The 15,861-nt window shown below is 40.3% G+C and overlaps 1 protein-coding gene across 6 annotated transcripts in view; it reads left to right on the top strand.

Moving 5' to 3' along the window:
* CFAP54 (cilia and flagella associated protein 54) overlaps positions 1 to 15,861 on the top strand; it is a 752,512-nt gene that overhangs the window by 308,401 nt on the left and 428,250 nt on the right. For all 6 annotated transcript variants that reach the window (XM_069764454.1, XM_069764457.1, XM_069764455.1 and 3 more), the window contains one exon: positions 8,624 to 8,750. In XM_069764454.1, the coding sequence (XP_069620555.1) occupies positions 8,624 to 8,750 (127 nt within the window). The remainder of the gene's footprint in view (positions 1 to 8,623; positions 8,751 to 15,861) is intronic.

The following is a 15,861-nucleotide window of genomic DNA, read 5'->3' as shown; positions in this document are numbered from 1 at the left end:
CCATTATTCTAAAAATGTCTCATTCTAAGTGATTAACGGATACAATCTTGATTTGTACTTTACGAGCCAAAGGCACAATATTTCCCATGATTTCTGTGTAATTAGGTCTGATGTCCATCACTGTAAACCACCTCCAAATGATATGGTGATAGTGAAATTAGCAGCTGTGGGAATGTAACCCATCTCTGCAATAATTCTGATACTAAGGGATCATTAGTAGGCAGTAGAAATATAGCAGTAATATGGAAGCAAGCATGGTTCTAGAAGCCTGCAATGTAGTGATCTAAGGTTGTGCCATTCTCACTAGTGCTCTCCTATAGAGTACCCAGCTAGACTATATATGATTTAATGACGGGGCACAGAGGCTTTATTTTGTCAATTTTGATCAAACTCAATAAAAAAGATCACATTATGTTCATTGGATTATTATCACACACGAGACTTTAGGTATATGTATTGAAAGAACCCTGGTTTACGGTAGATATTTTATGAAACCTTAAAAGGCACTGTAGCAACAATTACTCGAAAAGAGAAGGGGAACCACATATGACCAGTCTGTAGCCATTTTGGATTGTCCCGTGTGTCCTTTTCTACTTTCCTTGGCCTCAGAGCGCTCATCACTCTCATTCCAGACACTACATTTGCAGCTTTCTGTAATTGACAAATGCACATTTTTAATTCATATTTTCCGCAACCAGATTACTGATAGAACAGGCTGGGCTGTCAGTGGAAAATCAAATTTCCTTCTCAAAACAATAGACTTACACATAGAACGATTTGCTGGCAGGCACCAGTGACCACTTCAGATTTGGATTTAACCTTGACTGTCCTTCTTTCTGTTCTGGGTTGTCAAAGTATATTTGGGAATAGCCAATGATAGTTATCTTACACATTACTCCATGTACATTTTAAAGGGGTTGTTCAGGCGTGAGGCAAAAGTCTGCTGTCATTCTATATGACAAAAACGTTGGTGCACATTTATGAGCAATAGATTTTTATCCGAGAGAACATAACACACTTATGAACCAGAAAAGACACATTATCTACCTATCTTTGGTTTTATCCACACCCTTCAAATGTTCTAAGTGATTTCCATAGGTGACACAGCAAAAGTCTGGTAGTCCAGTTTTGTCCAGACGAGTGGCAGCATATCCTTGGTTAAAGTTACCTGCTTCTCACCTTTTATCTCTATCCTCCTCTTTTGGCCTCTCGCAGCATACTAACTCTCCAACACATGAAGATGGAAACTCCCTTGACTTGGTCTTCTCCCGACTTTGCTCAGTGGATGATTTCACAAACTCCCCTCTCCCGCTCTCTGACCACAACCTTCTTTCATTCTCTATCAAGAACTGCCATCCTGCTCAGGTCACCCCCACTTTCCACACTTATAGAAACATACAGGCCATTAACACCCAGAAACTTATGAAGAACTTGCAGTCCTCATTGGCCCCTATCTCCTCCATCTCATGTCCTGATTCTGCATTGAAGCATTACAATGAAACCCTGCAAAGTGCTCTGGATGAAGCTGCTCCTCCTATACATAAAACAACTCGGCACAGACGGCAACAACCGTGGCACACGCTGCAAACACGTTTCCTGCAGCGGTGCTCCAGGTGCGCAGAACGTCTGTGGAGAAAATCTAATCTACCCGAAGATTTCATCCATTATAAGTTCATGCTAAAGACATACAATTCTGCCCTTCACCTCTCCAAACAAACCTACTTCAACACCCTCATCACCTCCCTGTCCAATAACCCTAAATGTCTCTTTGACACGTTCCAGTCCCTACTCAACCCAAGAGAGCAGGCCCCAACCACGGATCTCTGTGCTGACGATCTGGCCAATTACTTCAAAGAAAAAATTGACCACATTCGAAAGGAAATCATCTCCCAATCTCTTCATACCATGCACTGTCCTCCCTCCCCCACTGCATCTAGTTCACTCTCTGACTTTGAAGCAGTTACAGAAGAAGAAGTAAGCAGGCTCCTTGCATCTTCTCGCCCGACCACTTGCACCAGTGACCCCATTCCGTCACATCTCCTCCAGTCCCTTTCCCCGGCTGTCACCTCTCACCTAACAAAAATATTCAACCTTTCCCTCACTTCCGGTATTTTTCCCTCCTCATTTAAGCATGCCATCATACATCCATTACTTAAAAAACCATCCCTCGATCAAAACTGTGCCGCTAATTATAGACCTGTCTCTAATCTTCCCTTCATCTCTAAACTCCTCGAACGCCTGGTCCACTCCCGTCTTACCCGCTATCTCTCAGATAACTCTCTTCTCGACCCTCTTCAATCTGGCTTCCGCTCTTTACACTCTACTGAAACTGCCCTCACTAAAGTCTCTAATGACCTACTAACAGCTAAATCTAATGGTCACTACTCCATGCTAATTCTCTTGGATCTCTCTGCAGCATTCGACACTGTGGATCATCAGCTCCTCCTCACTATGCTCCGCTCCATCGACCTCAAGGACACCGTTCTCTCCTGGTTCTCCTCCTATCTCTCTGACCGATCCTTCACTGTATGTTTTGCTGGTTCCTCCTCCTCTCACCTTCCCCTTACTGTTGGGGTTTCTCAAGGATCAGTCCTAGGCCCCCTACTCTTCTCGTTGTATACTGCCCCTATTGGACAAACAATCAGTAGATTTGGTTTCCAGTACCATCTCTATGCTGACGACACCCAATTATACACTTCTGCTCCTGATATCACACCGACCTTTTTAGAAAACACCAGTGATTGTCTTACCGCTGTCTCTAACATCATGTCCTCCCTCTATCTGAAACTAAACCTGTCAAAAACTGAACTCCTCGTGTTCTCTCCCTCTACTAACCTACCTTTGCCTGAAATTGCCATCTCCGTGTGCGGTTCCACCATTACTCCAAAGCAACATGCCCGCTGCCTTGGGGTCATCCTTGATTCTGACCTTTCATTCACCCCCTACATCCGATCACTGGCTCGCTCTTCTTACCTGCATCTCAAAAACATTTCTAGAATTCGCCCTTTTCTTACTTTCGACTCTGCAAAAACTCTGACTGTTTCACTTATTCATTCTCATCTGGACTATTGTAACTCTCTACTAATCGGCCTCCCTCTTGCAAAACTCTCCCCGCTCCAATCTGTCCTGAATGCTGCAGCCAGGATCATATTCCTCACCAACCGTTACACCGATGCCTCTACCCTGTGCCAGTCATTACACTGGCTACCCATCCACTCCAGAATCCAGTACAAAACTACTACCCTCATCCACAAAGCACTCCATGGCTCAGCACCACCCTACATCTCCTCCCTGGTATCAGTCTACCACCCTACCCGTGCCCTCCGCTCCGCTAATGACCTCAGGTTAGCATCCTCAATAATCAGAACCTCCCACTCCCGTCTCCAAGACTTTACACGTGCTGCGCCGATTCTTTGGAATGCACTACCTAGGTTAATACGATTAATCCCCAATCCCCACAGTTTTAAGCGTGCCCTAAAAACTCATTTGTTCAGACTGGCCTACCGCCTCAATGCATTAACCTAACGATCCCTGTGTGGCCTATTTATAATTAAAAAAAAAAAAAAAAAAAAAAAAGTTCCTCGCATCATGTTCTCATACACTTTATGCAGTATTAGCCCTCTGTGTCTGTACTGCTACATACTTAGGCAGTTAACTGGTTCATGCAGCTTTACATGAACACCTGAGCCTTACACTATAGCTGGTCCGAATAACTAAAGCAATTGTTACCATCCACCTCTCGTGTCTCCCCTTTTCCCCATAGTTTGTAAGCTTGCGAGCAGGGCCCTCACTCCTCCTGGTATCTGTTTTGAACTGTATTTCTGTTATGCTGTAATGTCTATTGTCTGTACAAGTCCCCTCTATAATTTGTAAAGCGCTGCGGAATATGTTGGCGCTATATAAATAAAAATTATTATTATATTATTATTATCAATAAGACGGAATTACTGTACAAAATAAAAAAAGGGTAAGGAGGGGTTACTTAAAGGTGTTGTCCAGTCTTACAAGTGTGCAGTGACTGTATGTGATTGCAGACTTGTGAATCTCCACGTCACGCAAACTGCGCTATGTGAGTCTTCTCCGATACCTGTGCCGGGAATGGCAGTCATGTGACCCCAAGTATGCGATATACATACTCCTGGCCACATTCCAACTAGATGGGCACGCCCGTTGAGCGAGGCCAGAAACAGTGTAGTTTAAATGTGGCCCGGAGTATGCATATCACATACTTGCAGTCACATGACCGCCATTCCCGGAAGCTGAGAATCCCCACCCCTCCCCACCTTCAGCCATCATATACTGCACCTCTATCCTGCTGAATGTCATTTAAATTAAGATGTCTTTGGAGTGTGGATGAAACCCACAGGGAGAACATACAAACTCATGGCAGATGTTGTTCTTGTGTAATGTGAATCCAGGACCTTAGGACTACAAAGTGACAGTGCTAACCACTGAGCCACCATGCTGACCGCTCCCGGAAAGAGCATGTCAATTAATTTGGCATAGCTAGCAAAAGACTGATATGGTTTTCACAATCATATATTGTGTACATTACATCAAAGATGATAGCAAGATGGAGTGGGGGCCATAGCACTTTTGAAGCTGGAACAGTGTGGAATACAGACTTTACGTATATACCATCAAAGAGAATAAACTAGAGTTGGGGAAAAAGATTTGCAGAACCCTGGTCCAGCCTCAGTGTTGGTAGTCTTTGGCCACTGGCATGGATCATTGTGCACCTCCTCCCAAGGCCAAAGTCACATTAGCGTATCACATCAGATGCGAAAGTATCAAATACAATATGCTAATGACACTCTGCTCCAGCTCTGTTGTGAGTGGGAGCCGAGTGTCAGTGCTCTGTGCTCCGATCCTCTTGCATCAGGGAATTGGAGCACAGCTGCACAGAAATTAATTTCTCCATCTCCTCCATTGCCAGCATCCTCTGAACTCACACTGCATTCGGGTGATATCCAAGTGCAGAGCAAGGTTTCACAAGAACCCATAGACTAACAGTTGTGTGCAAAAGCATTTGCCTCCTTCCTGATTTCTTATTATTTTACATGTTTGTCCCACTTAAATATTTCAGATCACAAAACAAATGTAAATATTAGACAAAGATTACCCAAGGAAGCACAAAATGCTGTTTTCAAATGAAGGTCTCTATTAAGGGAAAAAGAAATCCAAACCTACAGGGCCCTGTGTGAAAAAGTGATTTTCCTGCCCCTTAAAAGATAAAATGGGAAGCTGAGTTCAAATTTCTTAACAACACGCAGGCCTGATTACTGCCACAACTGTTCTCAATCAAGAAATCACTTAAACAGGATCAGTTTGACAGTGAAGTAGACCAAAAGGTCCTCAAAAGAAAGATATCATACTGCGATCCAAAGAAATTTTGGAACACATGAGAAACAAAGTATTTAACATCTATCAGTCAGGGAAAGGTTATAAAGCAATTTCTCAAGCTTTAGGATTCCATTGAACCACAGTGAGAGCCATTATCCACAAATGATGAAAACAGGGAACAGTGGTGAACCTTTCAGGAGTGGCCGGCTGACCAGAATTACCCCAACAGCGCAGCGACGACTCATCCAGGAGGTCACAAGACCCCACAACAACATCCAAAGAACTGCAGATCTCACTTGCCTTAGTTAAGGTTGGTGTTTATGACTCCACCATAAGAAAGAGACTGTGCAAAATCGGCCTGCATGCCAGAGTTACAAGACAAAAATCACAGCTGAGCAATAAGAACATAAAGGCTCGTCTCAGTTTTTCCAGAAAACATGTTGATGATCCCTGTTATGATGCGGTGGTTTTGGAGCAACATGGAACGAGCTCTGAAGGAAGTGGTAACTGTACTGACCGCAGTCCCTAAGCTCAACACAACACTAGAAGTAGCCGTGGAATGCTCCTAACTCTCCCTAGGCATCTCGTCACAGCCTAAGAGCTAACTACCCCTAAAGACAGAAGCAGGAAAACTATCTTGCCTCAGAGAAAATCCCCAAAGGATAGATTAGCCCCCCACAAATAATGACTGTGAGTGGAGAGGAAAAGGACATACACAGAATGAAACCAGGATGAGCACAGGAGGCCAGTCTAGCTTGATAGATAGGACAGGATAAAATACTGTGCGGTCAGTATAAAACACTACAAAAATCCACGCAGAGTTTACAAAAAATCTCCACACCTGACTTAAGGTGTGGAGGGTAAATCTGCTTCCCAGAGCTTCCAGCAAGACAGAATTAATTCATACTGATAACGCTGGACAAACATAGAAAGCACTGAACGGATAAGTCCACAATCTGTGAACAGAAAAGCGCAAGCAAAAACTTAGCTTTGCTGAACTGGTCAGGATAACAGGGAAATCCAAAGAGATGTGAATCCAACCAGGAACCATTTACAAGTGGCACTGGCTGAAGAAAGAGCCAGGCCTAAATAGCCGAGCAGAAGAGACGATAAGTGGAGGCAGCTGATGACAGCTAACTCCAAGGAGCAGCCATACCACTTGAAACCACAAGAGGGAGCCCAAGAGCAGAACTCACAAAAGTGCCACTTACAACCACCGGAGGGAGCCCAAGAGCGGAATTCACAACAGATCCCCCAAGACTTTTGGGAGAATCTTCTGTGGACTGACGAGACAAAATTTGAACTTTTTGTAAGTTTTATGTCCCATTAAATCTAGCGTACAAGTAACACATTTCAGAAAAGGAACATCATACCAACAATAATGCATGGTGGTGGTAGTGTGGTGGTCTGGGGCTGTTTTGCTGCTTCAGGACCTGGAATACTTGTAGTATATGGAACCATGAATTCTGTCTACCAAAAAATCCTGAAGGAGAATGTCCTGCCATTTGTTTGTAACCTCAAGCTGAAGCGCACTTTGGAATTGCCTAGTCAAAGTCCTGACCAATATCCAATTGAGATGCTGTGGCATCACCTTAAAAAGGCAGTTCATGCTTGTAAACCCTCCAATGTGACTGTATTACAACAATTCTGCAAAGATGAGTGGGCCAAAATTCCTCCAGAGACTTGTAAAATACTCGGTGCCAGATAGGGAAAATTCTTGATTGCAGTTTTTGTTACGAAGGGTGGCCCAACGAGTTATTAGGTTTAGGGAGCTGTCACTTTTTCACACAGGGCCCTCTAGGTTTGTATATCTTTTCTCCTTAATAAAAAAGACCTTCATTTAAAAACTGTATTTTGTGTTTTCTTGTGTTATCTTTGTCTAATATTTAAGTTTGTTTGGTGATCTGAAACAGTTAAGTGTGAGAAACATGCAAAAGAACGGGAAATCAGGAGGGAGGCAAACACTTTTTCACACAACTGTATATGGGTGTGTAAAATCCGAATTTCACATGCAATTTTTTTCCGTCCGATTGGAGCAGGAAAAAAAAATGCAATTGAGAATACAAGCATAGAATTAAATTGGTACGAATGTAATCCAACTTTTTATCGGAATGCATTCATCCGATTTAATTGTAAGTGCGAGCAAGTTCTACCTGCGGCATCTCTGGCAATTCTTGTGATTAGTAGAACTGGGGCAATGAGGCTAATGGACCCGGATCCTTCAAATCTTTTTCGCTCAACTCTAAAAGACCCATCCAACACTTTTTTATGGTCATCCTCTTTAACCTTATACTATTATGAATTGGGATTCAAAAATTCAAATAGACTAGTCTCAGAACCACGACATATACAGAAACAAATCAAAAGTGCAATGATTGGCAGAATCTGGTGACTGAAGAACAAGGGGATGTTTTAGACAGGCAGGAAATCCAGTGATTGCTAATAACCAAAAGATGTCACTCTTCTCTAGTTTATGTTCAGCTGTCACAGGTACAAATAATGTAGGCCGGCTTCTAGGCTTCAGATTGATGCCTGTGTCACTATTGTCAGTGACCTGAGTGGTAGCGCTGTAGGTAAATTACTTCTATCTTTCTCTTTTCGGGCTGTTTGTGAAACCATTTGACCTCATTTTATTGAAATATTTGTGTCTTCAAAATATCTAGTTATTAAATAACAATTACACACTGACGCTAAAGAATACAAAAGTCTAAAGCTGCTAATACCAGACAGGTGCCGTGCCAACCCTGTCACAATCCAACAGATGGAAGAAACAAACTAGCAAATGAGGTATAGCGCTAATACTTATACAATAAACTAAACGTGGTTATGGATGCCTAAAAAGTTACAGCATACAGTGTACCCATACACAGCTTAAAATAAGCATATGAGAGTACCGGCGGTAATAAGTGCAAACGTACTACCCACTTACTTGCAACCTGAGCTGCAGACGATTTGGCCGTAGATGTGTAGGCCTGCGGGTGTTATAGGACAGGGTTTTTGAGATTACCCGAGCGGCTGCAGGTAACTAGAAAGCGCGCAGAGCCAGAGCCCCCTGGCCGGTGGCGTTCCTGGATGCGCGGCTTGGAAAAAAAGATGGCTCTGCAGCGCGTGACGTCACGAGGCTACGGAGCCTTGTTAGGGGAAAAAAGCAAACCAACGCGTTTCGAGGGACGTTTAATTTATTGTATAAGTATTAGCGCTATACCTCATTTGTTAATATCTAGTTATATCTTCTTGATAAATGATTAAAAATGAAACAATTTGTCTTTTTCTTTTACAGTCATGAAGTTCAAGAAAAAATCTCGTTTCCTAGAATTTCTTATTCACTTATTGCAGAGGGTATATTATGAGGAAAAGTTCCAAAAAATCTTGGAGTGGTCATCCACAGCTTTAGACTATTTGAAAAGGTATAGTAATTATGGTTTAATAAAATGTACACTGATTCCAGCAATGCATTACTTAGTTTACTGGGTGCAGCAGTCATGACAGAATCTCCATTTTCTCACATGCAGGTCTAGCAGAGCTTGAAATGTTGAGCTGTGTGTAAGTCCGCCCACACTACTGATTAGCAGCTTTTTGTGTTCATTGTATATTGACAGAAAGCTGCTAATCAGTAATGCAGGTGTGGATGGACCAGGAGGCACGAGGCGGCTAGTCCTGTAGTGATGATTTCCTGCTGTTAAATCACTTGCATTGAAACAGCAAAACACAACCCAGTAAGTGACTCATTGCTGGAATCAGGATATCTGCTCCAACATTATGGTGCTCTCAGATTACTTATCAAAAATCTGCTGACAGGTTCCCTTGAAGAGATGAGTTTCTTAATAAATTTGGTGCCCTGCCAGTCTAAATTAACTCTCCCTCTTAAGACCTTCTATTTTATTATATGTATTATATTTATTAAATTATTTATGGTATGGCCTATCTTTAATGTCAAAGAACCTTTAAAACCCCGTTAAATTATTGTTACATTTTCTCTTCTTATAAGATGTGTTGATGTTTACCAGATATTTCATTTTTTAAATATTTGTTGTAATACTTCAATAAATGTCATATAAAAGTATGTGATATTTAAGATTATACAATTTAATTAACTTGCATTGTGATGTTGTAGGTTGTCGTCACACTATCAGTATTTGGTCAGTATTTTACATCAGTATTTGTAGTCAAAACCAGGAGTGGGTGATAAATCCAGAAGTGGTGCATATGTTTCTATTATACTTTCCCTCTAATTGTTCCACTCCTGGTTTTGGCTTACACATACTGATGTAAAATACTGACCAAATACTGCTAGTGTGACGGCAGCCTTAATGTTGTTTTTGTTTTTCATTTTACACGTAGACTTCTGATGATAGACTTATGACATAATACATGAAGTTCCTGCGCTAATCATTCATCTGCCATGCGGCTTCCAGACAGGAAAGACAGCTAGCGATATTACTTCTGCCTTCTTCCAGTTCTGGCAAGAAAGTGAGAATCCAGAAGTAATATATAAACTTGTCATTTAGTGCCCCCGAAGGCACAGGCAGTCCCACCTTATTTTCTCGTGCTGACACAGCCGACCTGTGCTTTGACTTTATTTAGCCTAATCTTATTGTCATCCATATCAATGCCAAAATCTATTTTGGTTTTATGTTAATACAAAAGTGAAAGGAAAAAAGGATACAACTCATAAATCAAATATAATTTTGCCCAACTTTAATGTCCATGCTTGTCCTAATTTTATAAAAACAACAAAACTTAATGTACTGGTGAATAAAGAGATCTTTTCACCCATCAAGGATTCTTCATGGTATCTTTAGACAAGATTAAAAAACATAAAATGACAGAATTTATATTAAATTCCCAAAGATTAGTCTGATGCCAAGTCTATTAATATTGGGAGCTATTGTTATTAAGGGGAAGAATTCTGTTAAATTAATGCATGGAAAATAGTTGCACCAGTCTGTTATGGGGCAGGAAAGAGATCCGATCCTGCCCCATTCCTCCATGCCTGACAGATAAAATATGTAACAGTGGCTCCAGGTTTTCTTTTTTTGTTCCTTCAAGATAAACTTGTTGCAAGAAATGAACTTAAGTGACCTATGTATTTATTTAAAATAAATAGGTAGGTAAGTATTTAACCCCCTTCAGGGTTCTGGTATTTCTTATATTAGGTGTACGGAGCAGACTCAGGAGTTGAGCCCGCTCCACAATCATTAGGTGCTGGCTGTGTTATACAGCCGGCATCTGCCAGTGGTATTTAGATGGAACAATTTCATAGAACAATCTTTCCATTATATTAATTATGTTAACTACTTTACCACTTTGGGTTTTTCCGTTTTCGTTTTTTGCTCTTCTTCCCAGAGCGTGTGAGGTCTTGTTTTTTGCTGGATGAGTTGTACTATTGAAGGACACCATTGATTTTACATATTGTGTACTGGAAAACAGGAAAAAATATTCCAAGTGCTGTGAAATTGCAAAAAAAAATGCAATTCCACAATTTTTTTTACCATGTTCACTAAATGCTTAACGCTACAACTGACCTAACTGGCCGATATGATTCTCCAGCTCATTACGAGTTTGCAGATACCAGACATGTCTATAGGTTCTTTTTTGTAAGTGGTAAAAATAAAATCCAAAGTTTGTATGAAAAAAAAAATGGCGCCATTTTCCGAGACCTGTAGCGTCCCCATTTCTCATGATCTGGGGCTGGGTGAGGACTTATTTTTTGTTCATCGAGCTGACATTTTTATTGATACCATTTTGGGGTAGATACGATGTTTTGATGGCCCTTTATTACAATGTTGTGGCAACCAAAAAACAATTATATATTTTTTTTTTCTTGTTACGCCGTGTACTGATCAGATTAATTATTTTCGTATTTTGATATATCAGGCTTTTATGAGCTTGGCAATACCAAATATGTGTGTTGCTTATTTTATTTATTGTTTTATTTTGAATGGATATTTTATCTTTTTTATATTTTTTAAATCTTTTTGGAACCTTTTTTTATTCTACTTTTTACATGCTTCATTAGTCTCCTTAAGAGACTTGAAGCTGCGATTATCTGATCGCTTGTGCTACACATAGCAGGACTGAAGTTTGGCAATGACAATTACAATCTTCTGCAGAACCTGGGTTGTCATGCCAACCCATCAGCGTCCCGCAGTCATGTGACGGGGGTGCCATGGGTGTAGCTAATGACATGCATTCGGTTTGCGCGAGTTAAATTCTGCTGCCAGATTGATAGCAGCATTTAACATGTCAACAGCTGTCATGTGCTGGAAAAAGTGCGGGCTCAGCGCCGGAGCCCGCACCAAAGAGGGGAAGGCGACCTATGACGTGTCTATACATCATAGGTCTTAAAGGGGTTAAAGTATTGCAGTATATAGATTAAAAAAAACTCAATGTAAAATCACCCCCATTTCCCAATTTAAAATTAAATACATAAATAAAAATTTGGTATCATCAGGTCCATAAAAGTGTGATTTATCAATTATTTTTTATTTAAGCCGTACAATAAATGTAGAGAAAAAGGCCAGAATTTCTGTTTTTTGGTCTCCCAGTTTCCTCAAAAATTGCTATAAAATGTAATCAGAATATCATATGTAGCTCAGAAATTGTATCAATAGTTCCATTGCAGCAAAAATCAAAAGTTACAGCACAAACAAAATTATTTATACTTTGTTTTTGTTTTTTTTTCATTATTTCACCCCATTTGGAATTTTTGCCATTTTTCATTATATTATATAATATCATGAATAGTATTATTCAAAACTACAACTCATCCCACCCAACAAAACAAGCTCTCATACAGCTGTGTTGATGGAAAAGTAAAAATGTTATTGCTCTTGGTATATGTGAAGGAAAAAATCAGAATGCAAAAAAATGAAAAATGACCCTGTCGGAAGGGTTTAATAATAGTAGTTATATATATGTATACACATTGGTGTGGATTTATAAAACGGGCCAGATTCATCTTTACTGCCATAAATCACATAAAATATATATATAGGCCCTGTGACATTTTTTCTGAGACATGCAAATGTGCTGGGAAATGGACCGAAGTTCAGTGTTGTGATCACGTTAAATTCATTTATTTATATCTACTTCCATTATTCCATGCTGCAATTGTGAACACATAGTGCAGCAGTTTCATTCAATCTTTGCCATCGTCCTTATGACAAGGCTGACCAATGTAATAATTGATATTTTTAATTGTCACATATCTTATTTGATCCTCCTCAGTTATGTAATAGTTGAGAAATGCTTTATATTTTGCAGAATCAGCTTGTCAATTAGATGTTTGGAGCCGAACACTATATTAGAGTGGAGATCTTAAGTCGCTGCAATAGAGGGTTTTCTTTTTTTTGGCTAATAAATCATTCATGTTACTAATATTTCTTAAGTTTCCCTGCTGCAGTGGCATGTTGTTCTTGGATCTTTAGAAATAATAGCCCCAGGTCCACTATATTTTTAACAACGTAACTGCCAAGACTGATGGATTGGCCTATCAAAAAATTTCACACTTTGATCGTGTGTAAGCCCTGAGATTGCAGCTTAATCTTTCAAATAAAGGCCGTTAAACTGCAACTGTATATATATATATATATATATATATATATATATATATATATATGTGTATATATATATATATATATATATATATATATATACTGTATAACAATATGATGTTGAATTCCAGGACACTGGGTAAGAAAGCATGTATGTGTCCCTATTTAGGAGTTATCTATATATTAAGACAAGTAGGGGGTTAATTGTATTTTCATGGCAAGCCATGGTTAATTCTGACAAGCAATAGTAGAACCTATTTGAAAGTGAATATTGGAATTCGGTCCCAGATCATCTACCGAGCCTCATGAAAGTGCAGTAGTTAGGACTAGCTGATATTTAGGATGGAGTTGGAATGGCTGCATATAGAAATATGAGCTATTCAGAAACTTTTAGAAGGGGTTCATAAATTGTCTGAATTTCTCTGTGGCTTACACGTTGAACCAATTATTACTGTTCTTTTTTAAAACAAACCATTGAATAATACAAGTAAAAATGATGGGAGACAAGAAGTCTATGGGTTAGTTTCTAAAGACAATGTGTAAATGTGGTAAATTGGTTGCAGATATTTTGCGAATTTGTAACCTGTGCATTTGTTTGTACAAAGCACATGGAAATGTATATAACAGGAAATGTGTGAGCATACCATAAGGCTACATTCCCGCTATGAGCTATTGATGCTGCATATTTTTGCTGCATCAGAAACGTCATACAGTCCCAGCAAAGTGGAGGGGATTTCTAGAGATCTCATGCCTGTTGCGCCTCTTTTTACTAAGCGTAAACTGACATGTCAATTTCTTTTGGGAATGCTGAGTTTTCTATGCAGATTTTCCATAGAAAAATTGCAGAAAATTTACAGGTAAAAAAATGTGTTTTTAGTGCAGCAACTCTGCTGAGGAAATGCATCAAAACTGCACCTAAATATATCAATAACATTTTGTCAAAGCCAAACACCAGGTAGTATCAAAAAACAAAGCAGCTTTATGTAAAGCATGACACACCAGAGACAAAAAACTCAGTCAAAAACGTAATAAAACAGCATGTTAAGAAAATACACACAAAAAAGTAATGAAAAACAAAAAGCTATGAGATATCAGAAATCTCATGCAAACGCGTGTTTTTTTTTTATTCCTGACTGAATTGGAAAACTGCTGCTTTTTAAAACTGCAGCATGTCACTTTTTTCAGTGTTTTTGCAGCTTCTTTTCACCCATAGAAAGCAATGAGTAAGGCTACGTTCACATTAGCGTCATGCGACGCAGCGTCGCCGACGCAACGCACGACGGATCGGAAACGCATGCAAAAACGCACCATTTGTGACGCATGCGTCGAACGGATGCGTCGTAAAACGCAGCGTTTTTTGTGCGTTTTTGTTGCGTTTTTCCAAAAAACGCAGTGTTTTACGACGCATGCGTTGACAAACAATGATGTAATCTTTCCACACAATTTAGTGTCTAGACACTAGATAATACCACCAATGAATAGAAGAGGGTGGGTCTAGTGTCTAGACACTAGATAATGCCACCAATGGGTAGATGAGGGTGGGTATAATGTAATTGTGGTATATATACCCCGGCATAGATTATTTCCAACCATACAGCATCAAGATGGAACGTCCCATGGAGAATATCTACCCCAATATGGAGCTGGAATTAGCCCTTGCTATTGCTTATGCTATTGCCTGTCATGAACAGAGGAAAAGAGACAAACTACGGAGAAGGAGTCGTCGGCGTTTTTGGCTACACCCTATAGTGGAAGTCCGAGAGAGTCGTGGAGCCTACCATTGTCTGTTTGGCGAATTAAATGAGAACCAGGAGAAATACTTTGAATACACCAGGATGTCACAAAACAGCTTCCGATATCTGCTGCGTCTGGTGGAAGGAACCATTTCCAGGCAGGACACGCAGCTCCGTAAATCGATTTCCCCCGAGGAACGTCTGCTGGTGACTCTACGGTACGTAATGCAATGTGAAGGATTTATATGTTCTTGCCATTTTTTAAAGTAACGTGTTTTGGTTTTGTGGGGTGGGGGATTGTAATTAAGAATGAAAAACTCTTTCATAACAATTTAATTAATTAAATTTATTTATTTTTCTTCTTGTCAGTTTCCTTGCTACCGGAGAGACCTTGAGATCACTGCATTTCCAGTTTAGGATTGGAGTCTCCACACTGTCTGGTATTATTGCCGACACATGCCGCGCATTGTGGGACAACCTCCGGGAGGAATTTTTACCCATCCCTACAACAGAATTATGGCAGGCCAACGCCCAAAAATTCGAACAAGTGTGTTCTTTCCCTAACTGTATTGGAGCCGTGGATGGGAAGCACATTAGGTTTACCAAGCCTTCAAGAAGTGGATCTCTGTTTTTTAATTATAAAAAATACTTTTCCACCGTGCTCATGGCAATTGCAGGTGCGGACTGCAGGTTTCTCGCTGTGGACATTGGAGCGTTTGGCCGTGCAAATGATTCACGGACATTTAAGAAGTCTGATATGGGCCGAAGATTGTACGATAACAATTTTAATTTCCCCCAGCCACGACCTCTTCCCAACACCGAAGGCCCGGCCCTGCCATTTGTTGTGGTTGGGGATGAGGCTTTTCAAATGAGTGGCAACCTACTTAAACCGTACTCCAGTCAGGGGTTGGACCGCACCAAAAGTATTTTTAATTATAGACTGTCCAGGGCCAGAAGAACTGTGGAGTGCGCCTTTGGAATCCTTGTCTCCAAATGGCGTATCTTAGGATCTGCTATAAATTTAAAAATTGAGACAGTGGATGAGGTGGTGAAGGCGTGTGTGGTTCTCCACAATTTTATTATTGATAAAGAGAGAGTCAACGTGGAACTCGATGAACCCATACCAAATCTATTGCCTGATTATCAAGATCATCCTCTGCGGACAACTGTGGAGATTGCTCATATGAGGGACCAATTTGCTGCATACTTTGTTTCAGATGTTGGGCGTG

The sequence above is a fragment of the Ranitomeya imitator genome, chromosome 4 (assembly GCF_032444005.1).
Source record: "Ranitomeya imitator isolate aRanImi1 chromosome 4, aRanImi1.pri, whole genome shotgun sequence".
Classification (NCBI taxonomy): Eukaryota; Metazoa; Chordata; class Amphibia; order Anura; family Dendrobatidae; genus Ranitomeya; species Ranitomeya imitator.
The sequence above is the reverse complement of the archived record's forward strand: the minus strand, read 5'-3'. Positions and strand labels throughout refer to the sequence as shown.